General features: G+C 40.6%; 1 protein-coding gene across 1 annotated transcript; it reads right to left on the reverse strand.

Moving 5' to 3' along the window:
• On the reverse strand, window positions 1-20,794 carry LOC308109805 (hemicentin-2-like). Its single transcript, XM_080463611.1, has 18 exons — window positions 20,615-20,794; window positions 17,769-18,026; window positions 17,368-17,628; window positions 17,115-17,202; window positions 16,858-16,991; window positions 12,416-12,781; window positions 9,951-10,151; window positions 9,345-9,695; window positions 7,646-7,867; window positions 6,429-6,779; window positions 4,415-4,639; window positions 4,072-4,329; window positions 3,718-3,975; window positions 3,327-3,584; window positions 1,812-1,893; window positions 1,428-1,485; window positions 356-537; window positions 1-279 (listed from the first exon to the last, which is right to left on the reverse strand). Exons 1-18 carry the CDS (start codon window positions 20,733-20,735, stop codon window positions 213-215), a joined length of 3,741 nt encoding a protein of 1,246 aa, XP_080319737.1. The 5' UTR covers window positions 20,736-20,794; the 3' UTR covers window positions 1-212.
• Window positions 20,795-23,112: the final 2,318 nt, after the last annotated feature.

Here is a 23,112-nt window from a genome sequence, read left to right on the forward strand (position 1 = left end):
GTTTTCACTTGTGTAAATGGACACCCCAAAAACGGAGCAATTTATTACTTTTTTTTTTTTTTTTTTTAATGTTTTCACTTGAAAATGTATAAACTGGGGAGGGCTTAAGTTGTGGTTCACTGATGTTGCATTCTTTAGCTGACCTCAGAGATGTAATAAATTAATGGCTATCTTTTACACACACACACTACAGGTAGGGGAAATCCTTAATTTTAGCCCATTTTGTTGACAGTACTGTACAAAGCGGTCAGATTGTCATCACTTCCTTGATTTGTGTCCCTGAGAAGGATGACAAACAGGTGGTTAGAAAACAGACCGAACCAAATATCATGCTGACGTCACTGTAAACACTCACCTGCTGCCATCAGTGTATTTGATGCCTGAGTACAGCACAGCTGAGTACTCCTCCTCTGTGTGTCTGTGTGGCTGAACTGGCTGGATGTTGGAGTAGAGGCACTCGTCCTTATGTGCGGAGAAGTGGATGCTGGCATAGTGAATCTCTCCAGGCTCTTCTTGCTGCCTATGATTGTGTCCCGGCTGCATGCACACGAAAGATTGTCAAATTCGTCTTGGTAGTATTGTAACAACAGCACTCACTAGTGGCTCAACATGAAAACTACATCGTTTTCAAAGTTTTTGTATAAACGAACATCGTTTTCAAAATGATGCAAAGTGTGTCTGAAAAGAAAATGCATAAACGATGCTATTTTACTGGAAACATTGTTGTAGAAATGGGGCCTAAAATTAGCAGCTTACCGGGTCACGGTGAAAACGGCGTATTTTCAATCCAGTCTCACTCTAGGTTGTGTACTACCTATGCTTGTTCATAACGAAGAACTTTAGTTTATGTGACTGGACACTTTCTTCCCGGCTCAAAAAAACCCCAAACAAACAAGCAACCCAACATGGCCGATAGAAAAGTTATCAAAACAAAGCTTAAGCCACAAGCTATCTTAAAATATAGCAATTTCCACTGAAAATAGAATTTCTAACAACAAATATACACCGTATTCGCATATTATCCATTTGGTTTATGTATATGATTTATTTTTTAGTTTCAGAGAGCTGGTTTCTTACCAGTCGTGGAGCTGCAAAGCTTCTGTCTCACTGTGTTTAGAAATAGTTGGTGTTGGTTTCACTAAGCTCCCGTCTAGAGTACTTGTACATCATTAATCCGGAAGTTAGTGGCAACATTAGTCTGTGGTTTTGGTTAGCGGCCTAAATAAAGGTTAACTTCAGTTTCCATGTGCTGCTGTTGACGTGAAGTTGCTTTTTTCTTTTCAATCGATGGAAAAACACAAACTCAGAAAGACCCTGAGTGAATCAATCATTAACAGACCTGCACTACTGACAGCTCAGCAAAACAGCCATATTACAGCAATGTTAATGTTGTCTTTTTCTTTTTCTTTTTTTAACTTCCTCCTCACCTGCTTAGTGATATTTCCCTCTCCAGGCACACGTGTTCGCTTGCAGATCCTCTTTCTTCTAAAAAAACAAAAACAAAAAGAACCCTCATTATAAAATATCATCTTTCTAATATACTGATAATTGACAAAGTAATGGAAATTTCTACTTTTTAGATAAGCAGAAGTTCTCATTGAACTGCATTTCCATATATATGGGGAATGAAATAAAAGTGAAAGAAACATTATGACCACATCCTCTTTTTATCCAACCTAACTCCCAAAGTGTTAGTTTCCAGAGCTATGATTAGACAAAGTATAATTCACCAGGTTTCTAAAAATGTAATTCAATATTTGTTGAATAATGTCCTTAAACCTCAGCTGCTACAGTGACACCAAACAGCTCACCTCATTAATATGAAGACAACAAAGAACATGAGCACCAGGAGAACAGCAGTGGTAGCTCCAACAACTGTTGTTTTCCTGGATTCTGGGCAAAGGAGACAGAAAGTGTGTGATTAGCAGACGCTTGTCCTTGTAAATGTAACAACTCCTGCATGAAATGTTATCATTCATTCACATATTCACCCAAAATGTCTGAAATAATAAACCCAGTCCAAAGCAAACTACAAAGATCATAAGAAGTTTCAAACTCCCAGTTGGTGGGTCACACCCGGTTGGTGCACTTTTGGCCCATGGCACCAAAAATATGATGCAATTTGGTTAGCGTATTTATTTAGTTTTATCTTCTCCATACAGCATCAGAATGGGGAAGAAAGGTGATTTAAGTGACTTTGAACGTGGCATGGTTGTTGGTGCCAGACGGGCTGGTCTGAGTATTTCAGAAACTGCTGGTCTACTGGGATTTTCACACACAACCATCTCTAGGGTTTACAGAGAATGGTCCGAAAAAGAGAAAATATCCAGTGAGCAGCAGTCCTGTGGGCGCAAATGCCTTGTTGATGCCAGAGGTCAGAGGAGAATGGCCAGGCTGGTTCGAGCTGATAGAAAGGCAACAGTAAGTCAAGTAACCACTCATTACAACCGAGGTATGCAGAAGAGCACCTCTGAACGCACAACACATTGAACCTTGAGGCGGATGGGCTACAGCAGCAGAAGACCACACCGGGTGCCACTCCTGTCAGCTAAGAACAAGAAACTGAGGCTACAATTTGCACAGGTTCACCAAAATTGGACAATAGAAGATTGGAAAAACATTGCCTGGTCTAATGAGTCTCGATTTCTGCTGCGACATTCGGATGGTAGGGTCAGAATTTGGCTTCAACAACATGAACGCATGGCTCCATCCTGCCTTGTATCAACGGTTCAGGCTGGTGGTGGTGTAATGGTGTGAGGGATATTTTCTTGGCACACTTTGGGCCCCTTGGTACCAATTGAGCATCATGTCAACGCCACAGCCTTCCTGAGTATTGTTGCTGACCATGTCCATCCCTTTATGACCACAGTGTACCCGTCTTGTGATTGCTACATCCAGCAGGATAATGCGTCATGTCATAAAGTGTGAATCATCTCAGACTGGTTTCTTGAACATGAGTTCACTGTACTCAAATGGCCACAGTCACCAGATCTCAATCCAATAGAGAACCTTTGGGATGAGGTGGAACGGGAGATTCGCATCATGGATGTGCAGCCAACAAACCTGCAGCAACTGCGTGATGCTATCATGTCAATATGGTCCAGTACCTTGTTGAATCTATGCCACGAAGGATTAAGGCAGTTCTGAAGGCAAAAGGGGATCCGACCCAGTACTAGCAAGGTGTACCTAATAAAGTGGCCAGTGAGTGTAAACGTAAGTATTGTGGGGCTCGTAGTGGCCCCCCAATCAGGTGACACTTCCAACAGTGGCTCTCAGCCTCTTTAGGTTCTTACAGGTTTTTACTTCATGTTGGAATGGAAACTTACTTCTGACCAGCAGGTATATTGTGGATGTTTGATGTCCTCTGCTGTTCTGAGCCACACAGGAATAATTGCCACTGTGTTCAGGACTGACGTTGCTGATGTTGAAACTCTGTTCTGATGCATTGGGTGAATTCCCCTCCTTCTTGTACCAGGTGTAAGTCGCTGTGGGGTTAGCATCGCTTCTGCAGGTCAGAGTCACCGAGCTTCCCTCCACGATCTCGCCAGACGGACTCAGCCACAATAATGGAAGCTTTGGAGCATCTGGAGGAGAACATGCAAGTAAACCACTTATGAATTTGATCACACACCTTACTCGTCTTTATCTGGAGATTCTTTTTTGGTTTGCAAGAATCAAATCAAGCTAAAACAAGTTGGTCAACAAGGTTGTCCTTACACTGAACATCTACTAACAGGGATGAAGACTTGTGTCCATGTTGGTTCTCAGACTTGCAGCTGTAGATCCCTCTATCCTCTGAGCTGATGGAGGAGAAACGATAAATGCCCTCTGGTCCACTAACCAGCTTTTGGTTCTTCCTGTACCAGGTGTAATTAGCTGCAGGGTTAGCATCACTGCTGCAGCTCAGCGTCACAGAGTTTCCCTCCACGATCTCTGGAGAAGAACTCACTGACACTGCCGTTGTCTTTGGAGCATCTGGAAGAGGAGACCATTTAACATAAGTCAGTGGTAGACAGGAGAACCTTTCTGTGAGCAGACATTTGCTTTTCCAATACCTTCCATTTGACTCACATTTGACATTAATAGAGATGTGTTCAGATGTCCTCATCCCCCACTCGTTCTCAGACGTACAGTAATACTGTCCTGAGTCAGAAGACTTGATGGATCGGAGGACAAGCTTTGGGCCTTCGCTGGCCACTGTTTGTTTGCTCTTGTACCAGGTGTGTTTAGCTGTTTGGTTAGCATTGTTGCCACATGTTAGCGTCACTGTACTGTTCTCCATGATATCGCCAGAGGGACTTAATAACACAGAGGGCACATTCAGAACATCTGGAGGGAAAAAATTTGTATATTAAGGCTTGAAAAAAAAAAAAAAAACCCCTTCATTGTTGGCTACAAAAACAAAACAACTTACAAACAGGAGGAGAGGCGTGGCCCTCATGTCCTGCCAGTGCACATGAGATGAATTCTCCTGGTTGAAAGCGGGCCTCATAAATTCTCTTCTGTTTCTTAACGATCGCCCCATTTCTGAACCAAACGTAGTCAAAACGGCTCGCTGGAAGACATCTGCTGACACACTGGAGCTGTGCTTCAGTATCGAATGGATGGACGATTTTTCTGATCACCTGCACCCGGAGAGCTACAAAGTCAAGGAGGTAGAACCAGAAAGGTATTAGATGATTAGATTAGATATTGGAAGAACTAATCCACATATGCATACTTGGATTGTACTTTGTTCATCTGATCATAATCTAAAGGAGAGAATATGAGGAAAAAAACAAAACTATAGTTCTGTAAAGTGTCATCACTGTCTCCTCATCTACGAGCTACTTCTTTATCCACCTCAAAGCTGTGAATGCTTCAATCAGTGTAAAGGTATGGGCGCTTTAAACCTACCAGCCTGATATCAAGAAGAAGTCTGAAGTTCTTTTTCAGAAAACAGATTAAGGAAGTCGATGACGACGACATGTCAAACTAATGTTAATATTGAGAAGGTGGCACAATCGAAGGCAACTTGGTGGATGATGACGTTCTTAAAAATCCCAGGCTGTCGCACATTCGCCGTTTTTTGTTTTGTTTTTTTAAATTCTAATCTTAAAACAGTATTGGTCATCATTTTCTGTTGGTTCATATCCCTGAGCTTCCAGGAGATGGACACAAATGTAGACGGATTGCTTCATACATTCCGTATGTGTGTCATATGTCAAGCTTAGATGAGAATTCGGGCCAATACCAGCTGACAGTGAGTGGAGGTAGGGTAGATTGTCCATCAGACATTAAAGATAGTAAGAAAGACAGTAGATCTCACTCACATTGACACCTGAGGGAAACCTAACAGAGCTTTGTGGGGGAATAATGAAGCGTACCCTGAGCATGCCCGTGAACAAGATGGTCCAATGAACCGAGGCAACATGAGCGCAAGAGGTGGAAGTAATATGACTCACAGTGGAAACATACAACATCCCAACCAGTTCCAGCAGAGAGGCGGTGGCAACTTCAGCAACAATAACGGCAACCTTGGCACAAATACATGAAGGCCTTAATCCAAGACTCCAAACGTGGGATAATCTCACTATGAATCCAGAGTGCTACCATGAGGGCCACTTTTATGAGTTTAATAAATGTCCCACACCTGTAGAATGTGTTCTCACTGCTTTAGCCATCTACTTTATTCGTTATATGGACTTTCCTATATGGCTTCAGCCTGACAAAGAGCTCAAACACCGTCACAGAATTGGTCATGTCCAGCCTCGCTCTCAAACATGATGCTTAGAACGGCCAGACAATCTGCTCCTACCTCCTTAGAAGCAATGTCTTAGACATGATCAGTCAGAGCCAGCCGGATTCTGGAAACACACAAACACTAAAGGCAATGCAGTTCGCTTCCAGAGTGCTCACCTCCCATTGGGAGCAACCAAAGGGAAACAATATCGTTTCCAACTTTGTATGTTTGCTTTAGCCATGGAGTGATTGGATGAAGCACTGAGCCCCCAAAAGCACAAAACATAATGTGATACTATGGAGATGAACATGTCAGTGGAGGGATTTATTGTTTAGTGTAGGAATACAACGCAGACAATATAATAAACTCTGAAAATAAATGTTGTGAAAAGCCAAGCAAAGAAATGTATCTCACCACAATAACATCAGCATCTCCGCTAAAGGCTGAACTTTATATCGAACACTTCATCCCAAAATATTGTTTTTTAATTGGATTCCACATTCATGACCGGTGCGTGTTATGTTCTTCTGTATGTTCTGTTTGTAAATAAACTTCCGTTTGTCTGCATGCAAAATCAAGTTTACGCTTTGCGTCTCATCCAAGAACCAAGAGGAATGAGTCTCATTTTGCAACGGAAACTAGAATCTTGAATAGAAAGAAAGTTTAAACCATGACGTTACAAATTTTAGCTTGGATTCATTGGTACCTGTGACAGTGAGATTTGTTCCAGATGAAGTACTTCTCCAGTTGGATGGCGAGGGATTGCTTGTCAATTTAAAATGATATTGGACTGAATCAGTCTCTTTCAGGTCTCTGAGTGTCAGAGTGGAGAGTCCTTGTTCTGTCTCGGAGACTGTCACACGGCCTGCAAACTGTGAGTCTTTACTAAGGTCCTCTGCAGCCAAATCTCCCTGTCTGCTATCAAGAATGAACCAGAACATGGAGTCAACCGCTTTGCTACTTTTGTAAATGCAGGAAATGTCCACAGATGAGCCTTTGGCAGCACAGATACTTCTCTCGGGGTAAACCACTCTGTCGCACTGTTGACCGAAGACACCTGAAACATAGAAAGCACTTCTCAGTTAACTTCACTCTGCTTCATAAATACAAGTAATAAAGTATAGCATTTAGGAAAAGATCTCCACAAACTGTTTAAAGTTCAGTCTTTACTGGGAGGCTTTTCTCTGTTTTTCAAAGCCCATAGAAGTGACTTTTGTGGGGTTCTGGGACAGGGACAAGCCTATGGCCCAGAACAGCGGGCTGAAACTGCATGCCTGAAAAGTCTGTTCCAGCCTGTGAAATAACCGCCCGAGAAGCTGCAACTTTCAAATAAATACAACTGCTGTTCCTGATTTGAACACATGGGAACATATTGCTTGAGCAGGAGAAAATGACGTAACATGAAACTGAGACCATAACTGAGAAGCAAGTGAAACAGAAGAGAGGCATTTATCACTCGATGACGTAGCAAACGTTTAAAAATTTCAGTTAAAAGTGTGCACTTGTACTGAAGGCTTAAATGAAGGCCGATATTTGGAATAATTTTACTGGCTGGTCCCATTTGAGATTGTAACTAAAATGCGCAAACTCTCCTGGATTAGAAGCAGTTTGTACCAAAGGCTGTGATCACAGTAATACAAACGACTGCTGAGGAGGAAACTGGTAATAATCTTGGGTATATTAAGCCATATAAAAAGAAAACGTTCCAATGTCTGATCTGTATTTAAGCAACAGAGTTTTGCAATATTTTTAGCAAGAAAATTTACTTCAGCGAAATTCGAGGAGCCAGTTGGGAAAGAAAACAACTGGCACTTTACAGTGAGCTGATCCAAAGCAACGTGATTAAAGAGCAGGATTTCCCATCACTACGATACAACACATCAGAGGTGCCATCAAGTTTGGAGATTTTGATAAATTACTCACACACTGGAGGAGAGGGAAAATCTTCATATCCTTTCAGAGCACAGGATACGGTGTCTGTAGCTGCGAAGTTGCTTGTATAATATGAATATGATTCTCCTGTCTCCATCTGTCCATTCTTGTACCAAACATAGGAGGGAGACTTGGGAAGTGAACATCTGCTGTCACATATCAGCCATGCCCATGGAGAACCTGCATTTGTCACCTTTACTTGCAAATCTGGATCTTTTATACAAAAAAAAAAATCAAATAGTAATTAATCAAATATTCACAGGAGGACATGACAACTCACACAAAACAAATGAACATATCTGTTGGGATGTTGTTTTTCTAAAAAAGGAATAATAACATACACAGTGGAGGTATACACATAAACATGTGGTGTTTTGCTTCATTTTTACAATTACACATACACATGTACTATCTTTGTAGGGACTGCATGTGTTTGTCATCCCCTGACCCACAACCTAGAGTCGAACCATTATCCTACAGTAACCAGATAGTTTAGCTTCAAGCTACATAATCATTCCTGAGAGATGACATTACCTGTAGTTCAAAATGCAATCTTTTGAATACTTTTGTTCAGTAGATTTAACCTTTAAAGTCCTGCTGGTCTTTCTGGCTAAATAGATGTGCTCAAATAAATTATAAATAGCCCAACAATAAATACGTGTGTAAGCAGACTCTCTGCCTTTATTTGAAGATGAAACCTCAGACAATGTATTTTAATCAGTGGGGTTTGTTTTGGTGCGTGCTAGCATATGATGTTAGTTTTTGTTTTGTTTTTAGCTTAGACTAAAGTTAACCATGGAATTCAACAGGGTTTGTACTAGGATGCACTATTTCCACATTAAGCATCCTTCTGGTAGAGAATATTATTAGGAAACACTCTATTAACTTTCATTGTTTGCAGATGATACTCAAATCTTTTTATCAATGAAACCAGATGATACTGATTAACTTATCAAACTAGAAGCTTGTCTTAAAGACATAAAGGACAATTTTTTATGCTTATTATATTTGGCCCAAAACACCTGAGAAACAAATTATTTAAACTTTATTACTAACATATTATTTAAACATACACTGGCTAGTATTTCTTTGACTTCCGGCACCACTGTGAGGAATCTGGGAATCAACCTTAACCAGCGAGTGGATCTACGACTTTGTTTTAGCTGTTTCTTGCTCTTTTTGCATGTCACCCCCTGTAAGAATCAGGATTTGTAACATTCACCACATCTCCAAAAGGGAGCTTTTCCTTTCCACTCTCGCCTGTGCTTCCTCGTGGCAAACAGTTGGGTTTCTCTCTGTAAAAGAGCCCGGAGATGACTGTGTTGTACTTTGTGCTGTTTCATTTTGAATATGTCTGGATTCACTTTGCCTTTGTGCGGCGACTTCCTCTCTGACCTGACTTTCTCTGTGTAACTTGTCATAACTTCTGTGAATATTGAACATATTGTTCATGGAGTTCAACATGAGCCACATCAGATGGAAACACAAGCATTGTCTACGATGACCGGTGGTCACACAAATGGTCAAATGTGACTTGGACCCTGTTTGAAAGTGAAGATTTCTTCAGGACGTACAGTTAAATTCACTCTGGAATCCCACATTGTTATTGTTATAGATCTACGGAAAAGTTTAGAAATGTTTTTCAGCAGTTTGAAATAAACTCTGGTGGTGAGTGTTTGTGTCTCCGTACCTGTGACAGTCAGAATTATCCCAGGTAAACTACTCCTCCATTCAAAGTTTTGTGTTTTGAATTTGAAGCGGTACTCTGCTGAATCGCTCTCTCTCACGTCACTGAAGCTCAGCTTAGAGCTTACACTTCGATGTTCTTCTGTAACACGACGTCCAAACGACGGGTCTTCGGTGATTTTCTGCGGCTGTGAAGAATTCACCCACTGATATCTCTGATCAGGACTGAACCAGAAGCTTGTTGTGATAGATTCTCTGCTCTTGTACCAACAAGATAAGGACACTGAGGAGCCTTTTACAGCGCAGATATGTCTGTTTCCATAAATCACTCGGTTGCAGGATTGACCATATAAACCTGAAAGAAGAAACTTTGTTAAGATAGAAAAACATTAATGGCAGCAACTGTTGATAATCTAGAAGTCCATAATGTAATCACATCATGAGTTAACACTACCACTACTACTGGTACTTACTCCCAAGTTTTATGTACAAAGTTGTTACATAATGATTTTAGTAGATTACAGTTTGAACTGTTATTCCAATGAAGTTATGACGTTATGACCATGATGAGTTTCTACATGTTTTGCTGATGAGCCTGAAATACACTCACACTCCGGAGGAGAGGGGAAGTCCTCATGTCCTTCAACAGCACAGGAGTAGCTGTCCGTGGAATAATAACTGAAAGATGGCTCTCCTGAGATTTTCTCTCCGTTTTTGTACCAGACGTAGGAAACATGATGGGGTTGCTGACATGTACTATGACACTTGTATACTGGCACACGAGTATAATATCCTCTCAGTATTTGAAGACCTGTGTTCATGTAGAAGCAAAAAAAGGGGATTTATATTCATACACGTACAACCTCAGGCGTAGGCAATCGGTTGGTGCTGTCTGAAGCTTTGCTTCAGCGCTTTTACTGTGGGGAATTTTGCATGTTCTCCTTTCACCTATATGGGTTTTCCCCAAGTAAATTCTTTTTCTAACTCAAAATCAAGCTTTTAAATGTTTACCATAAATGGTGCTAAAGTAAACATGAGCATGTCTGAAAAGACTAAACTGTCGTGGCATTTTGGGTGTCCATTTACCTGACGGTGGTGCTCGAAACCAATGGAAACACAACTTTTTGAAAACAGCTCCCAAGGTGAAACCTTAAAACTTTTCAGCATTGTTCCGACTCTGTGTAGACGGGGGGAAAATGCAACATTTTGAAAATACTCTAACCTTTGTGAAAAGTTGCAATTGCACACGCTCACCATGGCCGTAATAATGTTTGCCTCCAGAGTGTCATGACTCCTACTTCATATCCTCCCGGGACTTGGTAGTTTTATAGTTGAGTCACTCAGAAACGTAATCTAACTTGGTCGTCTGTCCATACGAATGTCTGTGTCCTCCCATTGTTAATGTTTGTAGTGTATTGTTCTTTGTTTTTGGAAAGAAACGACACAATCAATAGCGCCAACTCGTGGCTTGGCATGCTAAATATCTTATTTCCAACGCTTCTGCCATTTTCAAAACATTGCTGTGTAAATGCAAAACTTTTCCGAAACAAAAATGCAAAAACGATACGTTTTCACTTGAAATGTGTAAATGGGGCCTCTGTCTTGGTTTTGTGATAAAGGATAGGTTGAGCTCCGCACTTTGTCTACTGATTGCGGAGAAGGTATTGAAGGATGATGTTAAAGGAATTAATGGATATGATCTGGATATGGTATGCTAATGATGCTGAGTAAGGTTTGGAAAACTTGACATAACGCATGAAAACAAAACCGCTGTTAAATCTAAACACAGTTGAACCATCATTTCCCCAAATTTGACGGACACTGGTGGATCCCAACTCCATCTCAACACATACAAGTCAGAACTGACTGGTACCTGTAGCAGCGTTACTGGTTGTGTCTAGATTTAACGTTGTTTTGAAATTTCAGGACATTTTGTAAAATGACCTGAAATATTAAAAGAAAAGAAATATCTGTGATATTTTTTACTGCTGTCAAAAAACACAGTTTCTTAGTCTGTAGGTTTCAAAATGTTGTTTCACAAGAATTAAAGAAGAACTTCATTTCCCATCAATGTGAGCTTAAATTCACTATATGCAAATGTTTCACAGACTGTGCTCGAGTCTGGGAAAAAAAAGAAGGTGTGTGAGGCTTCACAGCTCAGTGACTCCACAAACTGTATAAGAATACTAAAGTGGACATTTTGTGTAAAGGAAATAAATTTTAATTGGTCTTAAAAATTTGATTTAGTAATTTTCTTGAAGATGAAAAAAAAAAAGTTGAAATTTTTTGGTTTATGTTTGCTTTACTCACAAATTCAAAGATCATTTAAAAAAAAACAAAAAAAAAAAAAACCTAAAAATAAAAACACTTAAGCCGTTATCCTGTTTCATATTCTCGCTCTCTCTCTCTCCCTCTCTCTCTCGCTCTCTCTTCATAATTTGAATTCTGTTAATGTCTATATGAAATAGTCCCATTTCTCATTGGTTGATCCCAAAAGAAACTAATTTATCACATAATATATTTTGTTTTTGATTTTTCTTAGTAAAAGTCAGAAATTACTCATAAATGTACCTTTTTTTTTTTTTTTTTTACATTTTTTAAAATTATATTGTTATTTTGGTGGCTCTCAACAGTAAAACTATCAAGTCCCAGGAGAATATGGACTGGGAATCATGACACTCTGGAGGCGAACGCTGTTCTTATTGTCCATCTACTGAGCTTGTGCAGAAGAACTATTCACTACTGCTGTGATGTCCATGTTCAGGAGCAGCGTTTCAGAAAAAGTGTGTTTCCTCCATTTATGCAGAAATGGAGATGTAGTCCGAGCTTTTCTGGAAAGTTGTGTATCCCACCGTTTCCATGAAGACGGAGCCTTTTCAAACCACACCCAATACACAACAAACGTTTTGCAATTTGAATTAAACCATTTTGTAAAAGGAGCCTAAATGTCTTAGTAAATAATGTCACTCTTTAATGTCTTCCTGTTTGCCGGATTGGACTCATTGGGCACCCATATGTTTGATTTTTTTTTTAAAAAAAACAGCTAAACTACACAAGTCAGGAGGATAAAGTTACCTTCAACAGACAGAGTGACTCCAGTTGAACCAGTATATCTCCGAGTTGTTTTGTCTGTAATGATCCTGAAGCAGTACTTCACTGAATCCTCCCTGCTCACGTTTCTAATTGTCAGAGTGCAGTGGTTACTGACGCTACTGCATCGGTACTGCACTCGCTTTGCATATCGAGGGTCTTCTCTCAGGTCCAACGGCTCCGCTTCACCACATGATGTGCACCAGATTGTCTTTACAACCTTGTGTGAGGCGGGTGGGGACTTGTAGAAGCAGGAGAGGTTCACTGTGGATCCTTCTAAAGCGCAGATGTTCGTGGAATTGTAAGTCACTCCCCAACCAGAAGTGTAAGACGATTCCCAACAATGAATCACTGTAAGACATCATCATCACCAATTAGTATCTCTTCAATATTTGTTTTATTAAATTTTTTTTTACTTTTACACTCTCATTTGAAAAATGAAACGGCTACGGAATTGCAAAGGAACTGATTCAGAGAAGCAGACTTTCTGTTCTCACAACAGCCAGAAGTGCCCGTGCTGAATTTGTGGTCACATATGAAACAGAAACACGTTCAGACACTTGAAATTTGTTTGCTTTGTTTTCCACACTCTCTTTTGGGCAATTCAGTGCGAATATGCTAAAATCCTTCAACAAACAAGTACAGATGGATACAATAAATCTATTACCTGGCATCCAGAGAAGAAAAACAACAAATCCATGGCGAGCTGCTGTTAAACCCATAGCTGACGCTTGGCGGAATCAGTAGCAAGGAAACAAAATAAAATAAAATCCACAGGATCGAACTAGTGCTCGTAAAAATGTCTTTATATGAACACTCCTCTTTGGTCGAAGTGAGTCGAGAATACAAATGATGGGGTTAAAAAACACTGCACACCCTTCCTCTCTGCAACTTGAAAGCAGATGGAAACAGAAGCCACAAGAGCAGGGGAGGTACTTCTCCAAATGACAGCGTTTCAAAATGTCATCTGACTTGAGTCCTTCTTTAGACAGAAAAGTGATGGAAAGTTTTGTGGTTTGACTTGATAAGACTATGAAACGCCCTTTCAATGAAGTCCTGAAGTCTCTTTCCCCCTTCTGAATGTGCTTAAGCCGAGTTGAAAACGTCAATGAATCAAACTATCGTAACTAGTGCTGTCAAACTCAACACCTCAATTCTGTTGACTAATTTAAATGTTTAACTCGCGCGAGGCTGTGGGAGATCACGAGCTGCTGTGAGACTTCTGAGGTTGTTTTGATTTTACACGGCGGCGCCTCGCTGCTCGATCAGAGAAACCTCCAACCACCATTTCTTTTTCCTCCTCTTCTTCACATCGATACCCCTCGCTCATCCACCCCCATCTTCCAGGCGGACACGCCCCGCCTGTTTAAGTGAGTTCTGCCGCGCTCATCCCTCATCACAACAGCCTTCACTTATCAAACACATTTCATACACTGACCACAATAGAAACCCCCAATAAGGACACATACAGATTAAACGGCGCATGTTCACTCGCAATGACTGCTCACATTGTTAAATGTCAAGGATAACTTTCGTATCCTGGAATGTTTATGGCATGAGCTCACAGCTATGACGGAAGACGGAATATCAGTCGGAAAGTTTCACTTTAAAAAAGTTGCCTGACTGCTCGTATGCGTGTGCGTGAGACATTTCTTTTGTGTTAGTGGATATTACTGTTTATTATTGCAACTTTGATCATGTAATAATTTTACAACTTTGTTTCTACACATTTCTAAATTGTCAAAGTGGTGGACCTGCACTTTAACATACAAGACTGGGTTTTGTTATAATGTCTGTTAGAGGATTTTAGAAATAGTTTTTTTTCTTTTCTTTTTGCTAAACTTGGCAGCTGAAAGAAAACTTTTAAAATAGTCTCTGAATTTAGATATACTTTCTGTGTGTTAATTCTATGATTTCACAAATTAAATATCCACCACAAGCTTCAGTCTCATGTAGAAAAAATGTGATGAATTGCAATTAATCACATACAATCGTCTCATTAATTAGTACATTTTTTTAATCGATCAACAGCCCTAATTGTAACACAATCATCATCAGGTGAAAAAAAGTAGTCACTCATGTAGAAACAGTATATTGTAGTTGTCATGGACTCATTAGCAGGTCAGGGTGTAAATAGTGGGAACCTTTCTTCTTCAGGTCTGTGTACAAAAAGAAAAAACAGCTTTTGACTGTTGAAGCCGGTTTTAAGTCTTCATGATTGTAGAAACATGTCAATAAGGCCCCATTTGCACGTCAACAAAAACGAGTGTAACCGCAAAACTTTCTTCACTTTTTTTTGGGGGGGGGGGGGTCTGTTTCCACGACACTGATGCTCGGTTCCACTGCAGCCCGGACTTTTTTGCACAGAGCAACAGAGCGCTGTTACTGCGCATGCGCATGTCCTCCGTGGTAAATAGTCCTTCTGGTCATGTGCACGTAACAAACGTGTCATCTGTAATGGCATGACTCGCTCGTCGGATTGTAGTTTTATAGTCCACAGTGGTCGTTTAATAGTTGAGATTTCACAAAACAAATACTGGCATCCAATGGACAACAAAAACAATGGTGGCCATCAGAATGCTCCCAGTCCGTATTCTCTTGGGACTTGGTAGTTCTACAGTTGAGTCACTCAGAAAGGTTGATAGCATATTGTTCTCTGTACACGTTTGTGGTTTTATTACCCCCCCCCCCACAAAAGTGTCACAAATTTGGGGAAACCAAAAACTCTGCCACAAATAACACAAATCACTAAACTAATCATGTAAAGATGTGTGATGTTTGTCACAAACTGAACAATGGATAAGCTATAAGATGGTATCAGCCATTTTCACATCCTCATATACCAACCACAGGAACTACTACAAACGATCTATCGTAACTTTGGTAATCAAATTGACCGTGACAGTGGTTTAACACTTCAGGCTACCAACAAACCTGACAAAAACGATGGAAGCACAAATTCAAAAAATATACAGGTGTTCCAGCGGAAGCCTAAAAACAAAGGGTGACTTAAAAAGTTTAAAAGCAGACTGAACATCCGTCTCTGTCAATTTCTGTGTTCACTCTATGAAGATGGTGACGTAAAACTTATCCAGTAGCTGGAAACTATTTCAAATTCAATCCAAATACAAAACAAGTAAAAATAGTCTCCAGCACATAGTCTTTGTGCCGTACCTGTCACTGAGGGGTGACAGAGACACACAACAAATACTTTCAACTGCAACACAGAAGGTAGGGAGAAGCTCTGCACAGATAAGGCGAAATACACTTGCCACACTTCCTTCCTCATTCCATTCATTGGTTTGCATTACCAGCTACAGTATGGCACTCTTAAAAAGGTGTTAATATGTTGATATAGAACATGAGGGGGGTAATCTAGTTTGAGACCTGAGTTCTGGGACAGCCAGCTCACCCAAGTTTGACATAAACTGCTAAAAAGTGTAGCTGAAGTCTGTGATCAGCATTCTTGTTTCATGTGGCCTGAGACCATGTGTTCTGAAAAACAATAATAATAGAAATAACTATCAAATCTTGGATTATAATAAAAACAATATTAGAGTAATAAAGAACATATTGAATACAGTAGTAAAAAATGGTTCTAATAAAACAAGCTACAATAAATATTTTATAATGAATGATACTGAAAATTAATTAATAGTTTAAATAATTTGTTTAGTCAGCATTGGACCTTATCTTGATAAAACATAGTCCCTGAACCACCAAACCTGAGTTCGATGTTTCTCACAGCAGTGGAATGACGGGGAAATGATATTCGTAACACATCCTGCCGATGTGGAAGCGTAGCATTAGGGCAGGTTTTCTCTTTGCGGGTACAATAAGGGAACACAGTGTCGAAGGTCTGGCAAAATCTATATGCAGTGAGAAATGAGTCAGACTGTTATCGGTGCATTCAGCAAACTACTTCTAAGACTCAGTAAATGGTGAGCAGGGCTTCTAAAGAGGTTGCTGGAGATGTCTGAGAGGGCAGGATGGTCCCGGTGATAGAGTCCTGATAAACTCCATGATGGATCCTGCAGTGGCTGGTTTTGTTCTCTTTACCGAGAAATCAACGAGGGACCAGGTTACGTGACCCGTGAACATCGTTGGAACAAGTTCACCTGTGGTTTACTCGCGATCTCTACAACACACGATCGATTTCTTGGTATTTCAGGAGCATTATCAAATCTGACAGGAACGTCCTTGTTGCTTCCGGTAGGTTTAAAGCTGACTGGATTTTACTGCTGGTCTTCCTGCTGCTCTGGACCATCTGGATTCAAGTCTGCAGAGTTCTCATAAGCAGGATCACAGTCCAGCTGATGATAAAGATGAAACAGTGACATTAAATTTAACTCATATATGTGAATTACTAATCAATCAGCACTGAAAACATTACAGAGCTGAACAAATAATTTATTTTTTGTTGGTACTCATTTGATCCTTTTCACAAGCCGTTCCAGCACTTTCACATGTTATTAATTTAAAAGGAATATTGTCACAAAGACATCTCACCTCTATCGTCTCGATCCGTTCATTAGTCACATTAGGTGAGGATTTCTTCTTCCTGGATTGAGGCAAACAACAATTTCAATAGAATGTTCATTTGAATTTGCGATTTTAAAACTAAAGACCTTTGTAAGAAATTGTAAAAGAAATAATTGATGTTATTGAGGTTGTATTGTTTTACTTCATCCAAAGGTAGAGGACAGGCAGAGGAATCGGCATCAGAACCACCAGAATCAGTCGGATGATATTCACCGTCTTTTCAATATTCCCTTACAAAAACAAAAAGTTAGGTCTCTGCAGTGTGAGAATAGATCAGTTTACCAGGTGATTCTGTCAGTTTTGAGGATTATCAGTCTCTGATTTATTTTGGACATGAACATCTTATTAATGTCTGCATCAGTGGGCCATGTTATTTAAACCTTTTAAAAATGTACCTGTTGCAACAATCTGATGAAAGTTGGAGGTCTGTCTTCCTCTGTTGTTCTGAGCCTCACAGGAATAATTCCCACCGTGTTCATTCATAAAGTTAATGATGGTGAAAGTCTGTCCAGATGCTTTCGGTGTGTCTTCCCCCTCCTTGTACCAGGTGTAAGTCGCTGCCGGGTTAGCATCACTGCTGCAGCTCAGAGTCACTGAGCTTCCCTTGGGAATCTCACAAGAAGGACTCGCTGAAACAACAGGAAGCTTTGGAGCATCTGGAGGAGAAAAAGTTCATTAAAGTACACAAGCCTTTATCTGAAAATAATTGATTTCAAGTGATGAGCCTCTCAACCTTTACTTGGTAACCAATTTGTCCGCAACCAAAGAACAACAAAGAAACTTGCTTTGTCCTTACAGTGAACATCCACTGACAGGGATGAAGACTTGTGTCCATGTTGGTTCTCAGACTTGCAGCTGTAGATCCCTCTATCCTCTGAGCTGATGGTGGAGAAATGATAAATGCCCTCTGGTCCACTAACCAGCTTTTGGTTCTTCCTGTACCAGGAGTAGTTAGCTGCAGGGTTAGCATCACTGCTGCAGGTCAGAGTCACTGAGTTTCCCTCCTCGATCTCACCAGAGGGACTCAGTGATACTGAAGGAAGCTTTGGAGCATCTGCGGAAAATCACAAGTAAAGACTGAAATCATACAACATGATAATTGGTCTGTATTAGATGCTCAAATTTTATGAAAATGATGGTGATGCAGTGATGCTTGTAAACATTATTGATATTTTCTGAGCAATACAGAAAGATGCTAATGTCCACGTCATAGAATGGTGAAACAGTTTGAAAGTAAACACAAAAACATTGACTCAAAAGGCTGTTTTTGTGTACACATATGTGATATCAAAGTTATTTATTTATGGGAAAACTGACTATCCATTAAGAGACATTTTAAAGAAGACACCTTCACAATTCTACGGCAGGGGTCTGCAACCTTCAACATTCAAAGAGCCATTTGGACCCGTTTCCCACTGAACAGAACACATTGGGATTGGTCTCAGGCCTACTGTTGCTGAATGACGTTATATACCTGCGTCGTTACGTGGCATTCACAACCCCACCTACATTCGAACCGTACTCTGTGGTGGGACTACACAACAGAGTTGGGTAAGGGTGCGCTTTTCCTTACCGTACCGTCCCGGCCCGACCCGCTCCAGCATGAACTGCGAGTCGCAGCAGAGGGACAAAAGATCTACCTGCGGCTCCGGAGCCACGGGTTGTCGACCCCTGTCGTAAGCCGATTTCAAACTGTATTGGTTTAACATTTTTTAAATTGAATCTAATGTACAAAACAGATCTCATAAACTTTGGTATGGCATCAAGTTGTATCGGCATAGACTGCATAGTCAGTATCACTAAAGCATGCTGCAAACAGAGCCCATCAGGACAGTCAAGCAATCTGTCCCGTTCTGTTTGGTTTGTGATGTCAGTGGACAGGATTTATTGGTCCTGGACCAGGTCTGAAACAATCCTGGCCATATCAAAAAATGTATATATTTCAGGACTTGTCTGGGGTGGCTACAAACTAAAATAAATTGATCTGGGCTGTTTGCAACAGTCCAGGACTGCTTTGGATGGATTCATCGCTCAGTGAGCATTAGGAGCAACGCTCAAATTCACATGACTCTACATAAAGTCACTTTTCAGCCATTTCTTGACCTGATGGCATCTCTTGATGGGTGTTACTCGCCCGCATTTGGAAACCGCCAGTAGAAATCACATGGAATAAACAAATAAAACCATTTAAGGTATTTTTGATATAGTCTTATGTTTGAGTGTAGCACCAGTGTTCTATAGATATATTTATAGATTTTTAAAAAATAGATTTACTTTATTCTCATCCTGACAATTTACATCAAAGATGCACTGCAGAACGATCATTGTGTTTCTTCTCACTGCATTTAAATGGGTTTACGTGCAGCATTCTCGCCTCACACCATGAGATGTGGTGAGATGTTTGTTTTGAATTTGAGATTGTTTCAGGCTCTATTTGGATCTCTGACAACCTGAGTCACTGAGGCAGCATGAGACCAAATGACAAGACAAAAGTTATTGCCACGCTTGTTGATCTAACACCTATTGGTGTTTTAAACCAACTTGGTGCCATTCCGAATGTAAACAGGAAAAGAGAAAGGTGGCTAAAGAGACAGAAGCAGCGGAAAGGAAAGTTGAGGTGAGAAGATGGACTCCGATAATGTGAATGTTACAAGGAAACGACTTGGCTGACACGAAGGGAATGAAGGAGGAGGGAGTCCTTTGACGAGGCGATGAACGGGGAGAATGACATGTAAACTGTAGATCAGATGAGTAGAGATGGTAGACATGTGACTTAAGAGACAGTAAATGATCTGGTGTTGAGCAAGAAAGTGTTGCATTGCGCAGGAAGTTCGGGGTTACTCAGAGGTACGTCAGAGTGGTACAGGATATGTATGGGGGACGTCTGACAGCAGTGACGTGTGCTGTGATATTAAAGTGGAGGTGGAGGATATGCTCTGGGCCTTCTCTTGTTTGTAGAGCCAAGCACCAAAAACAGAGAATAAGGCCCGGTTTACACAGCGTTTGCATGTGAAAAGAAAAACTTTCAAAATGATTTCAAAATGTTGCCATGTAAACACGAAACTTTTTGGAAATGAAAACGCAAAAATAACGTGATTTCACTTGAAACATTGTCATGTAAATGGGGCTAACCCTGTAATCTCCCACTTTTGTGTTGTTGGTTGGCAGCATTAGTGTAAGCAAGTGGAGAGATGATTCCTTCAAAAGGCTGCAGCTTGGATGAAAGCAAAGAGCTACAAAACAGTAGCGAGAGCAGCCATGTTGTATCGTTTAGAGACAATGAACCCTGACCAGAAGGCAACGAGAAGGAGGACGAGTTGAGGATAATGACGTTTTCACTTGGAGTGGGAAAGACGATATTAGACGACTCAAGTTGGACAGTTTGGTGGGGGAGTGGAGAGTGAGAGGTTTGGTCGTGTATGCACGAGACATGATAGTTATGTATATTAAAGTGATGGTAGGCAGGAGGAGATGAGGAAGATTAGTGATGCGTTTCAGGGATGCAGTAAGGGAGGACAAGAAGGCAATTGTTGTGAGAAAGGTGGAACACAGGTGATGGAGAGGGATTGGAAGAAGGTGATCCGCTGTGGCAACGATTGACGAAAAATTGCCAAAGGAAGAGAATTACAGGTTTTAACTCACATTTCACACTAACAGATGTGGATGTGGTCTGTGTCGAGCCCATTGTGTTTGCAGCTTTGCAAAAATACTCTCCAGAGTCAATAAACTGGATGGACTTGAAGACAAGCTGCAAACCATGCATGATATTTCCAGAACCTGATTGAGTTCTCTTGTGCCAGCTGTAAGTTGCTGCTGGGTTAGCATCACTGCTACAGGTCAGGGTCACTGGGCTGCCCTCCAATATCTCACCGGAGGCATTCACCGTAACTTTGGGAAGTTTTGGACTGTCTGCGGGAGAAATTATTATTTTCAATACTTTTAAACAGGAACGTTTGTCGGACAGTCCCATAAGTTACAAAATCAATGTAATCACACAGGTTCAACACTAAAAACTACAATCATAAAGAAGAATCAAACAATGAGACTCACAAACTGATGGAGAGGGGAGCTGTTCAAATCCTCTCACAGCACAGGAATAGCTGTCTGTCGAGTGATATACTACTTTCACAGAAGAAGATGTTTCTGTCTTTATGACCTGCCCATTGTTAAACCACACATAGTCATGATGATCAGGACACAAGCTTTGACATTTCAGATGAACCAATTCTGATATCCAGCCTGATTGAAAGCTGATCACCTCCAGCTGGAGATCTGAAAACCGAGAAACAGGACATATGACTGCTTTCAAAAGAAATTGGCAAATTATTAGGTACTTGGTGAACATGTTACCTGTTACAGACAGAGTGGCTCCAGGTAAACCAATAAAGCCTCTGCCAGGTTGATTTGTTTGAAAGTTGAACTTGTACACGCCGGAGTCTTTATCTCTGAGGTCTGTGATTGTCAATACGCAGCGATGGTCACCACAATAATTCTGCAAACGATTCGTGTAGGTCACGTCTGTGATCAGATCCACTGGTATTCCATTATTTTTCTTAATGAACCACAGTATTTTAACGACTTCAGTCGTTCGACCATCAATGGAATCTGTAGGTGCAGCTTATGTTGACCGCTCCTCCTTTCAGAGCACAGATCTGAGTGGAAGAGTAAGACACTCCCCAGTCATCCTCACCATGTACCACTGTAACACAAACAGAAAACACACAATCAGTGTGACCAACCAACACACTTAACTGGAGTCCTCTTGCTTTTTACATTTCAGATATAATGTAAAACATTTTCAATTAAACCAAACTAATCGTATTGTATTAACCTCCTTGTGGAAATTTCTTTTTTTCGCATTCACCCATTCTATTTCGAGAATGATTTGGGCAGCCACATAAAGGCACTCCAGGGAGTTGATTGAGGCCAGGGGTCTTGCTCAGGGAACCACAGTGGTGACCTGTGGGATTTGAACCTGTGACCTTCTGAGATCAAGTCTGTTTATCTTCTCGCCACCACTACCCAATTATATGCACATATTGTCATGGCAAGTTACAGGGAGATTTGTTATCTTCGATTCTTCTCCTTCAGTGTTTTTATTCCACTGTTAATCTCACAGTGGGGAGGTTGGTCAGTGGTTCCCAAATTTCCTATATGAAAGAATGTGAACACCCTCTCTAATCTTTAACTTTGCATTAAAGACAGACACACACTCACCAACTTACAGCAACCGAAGTCTATAAAATAACAGCACTGCTTGCCATCTCGGGACACCAAAATCACTCAAACATTTGGAATGCGGGAGGAAAATATAGTTCCAACACAAAAACCCACCGTTGGGACCTACAGCTTATTTTAAACCCCCCGCATTTGTTTAATAGTGAAATCAATTCGTGGCAAATGAAGACACAGTACCTGACACAGAGAGAAGAGTGAAAACAAATCCACACGCTGCTGCTGTTAGACTCATCTCTGAGTCTTTCATCGCCACTTCAGAGACAACAAAACATTCCAGCTCGTAAAGAATATACACAGTACAGATTCCCATCTAGGGGAGGGCACTGCAGATAAAGATGCTCTTCTTTTCTGATATATGGTGACTGAAGGGAAGTTCTTAGAATATACAACACTTCCTTCCTTTTCACAAGTTTAAAATGCACATTGTGCAAACAAAGAGGAAGTGCCAACGTCAAGCTTTTTTGTAAGATCTTGATCGGTGATTGTTCGAGCCGAACTTTTTGGTAATTCATAAGACACAATCAGAAACAAATCAGCATTAAAAGGATCACCTGGTCAATCAAACGGGAGAAAAAGTGTGATCTTTTGTGAAAAGAGGTATTGGGAATTCAACTTTATGGACAGTTTGGCTATTGATAATGTTGAGCTATGCTCTCATTTTGTTATGATTTGCTATATGCTACATGTGTTTTATTATAGTTTTTGTTTACAAGTTGTCAATGGCAACGCTGATCGATCATATGACTAATGCTGATCTAATTGCTGACGTGCAACACATGCGTAAATAAATATGGTGTGTGCCCGGTGTGGGTGATCACAAAAGAGGAAATACGTGTCTGTGCTGTGTCTTATGCCACGCTGAGAAAATGACTCTGCGAACAGATAATCACTGATAATTATTT

Source organism: Lipophrys pholis (genome assembly GCF_963383615.2).
Source record: "Lipophrys pholis genome assembly, chromosome: 5".
Taxonomy (NCBI): domain Eukaryota; kingdom Metazoa; phylum Chordata; class Actinopteri; order Blenniiformes; family Blenniidae; genus Lipophrys; species Lipophrys pholis.

What these genes read in the sequence shown, in the direction of transcription:
- LOC308109805 (XM_080463611.1), bottom strand. Translation starts at nt 20,735, where the DNA reads ATGCATGGTTTGCAGCTTGTCTTCAAGTCCATCCAGTTTATTGACTCT. An exon ending in CTTCCCCTCTCCTCCGGAGT is followed by an intron (nt 9,696 to 9,950) that starts GTGAGTGTATTT and finishes TTCTTCTTTCAG; the next exon opens with GTTTATATGGTCAATCCTGC. An exon ending in AATATACCTGCTGGTCAGAA is followed by an intron (nt 1,894 to 3,326) that starts GTAAGTTTCCAT and finishes TCCTTTGCCCAG; the next exon opens with AATCCAGGAAAACAACAGTT.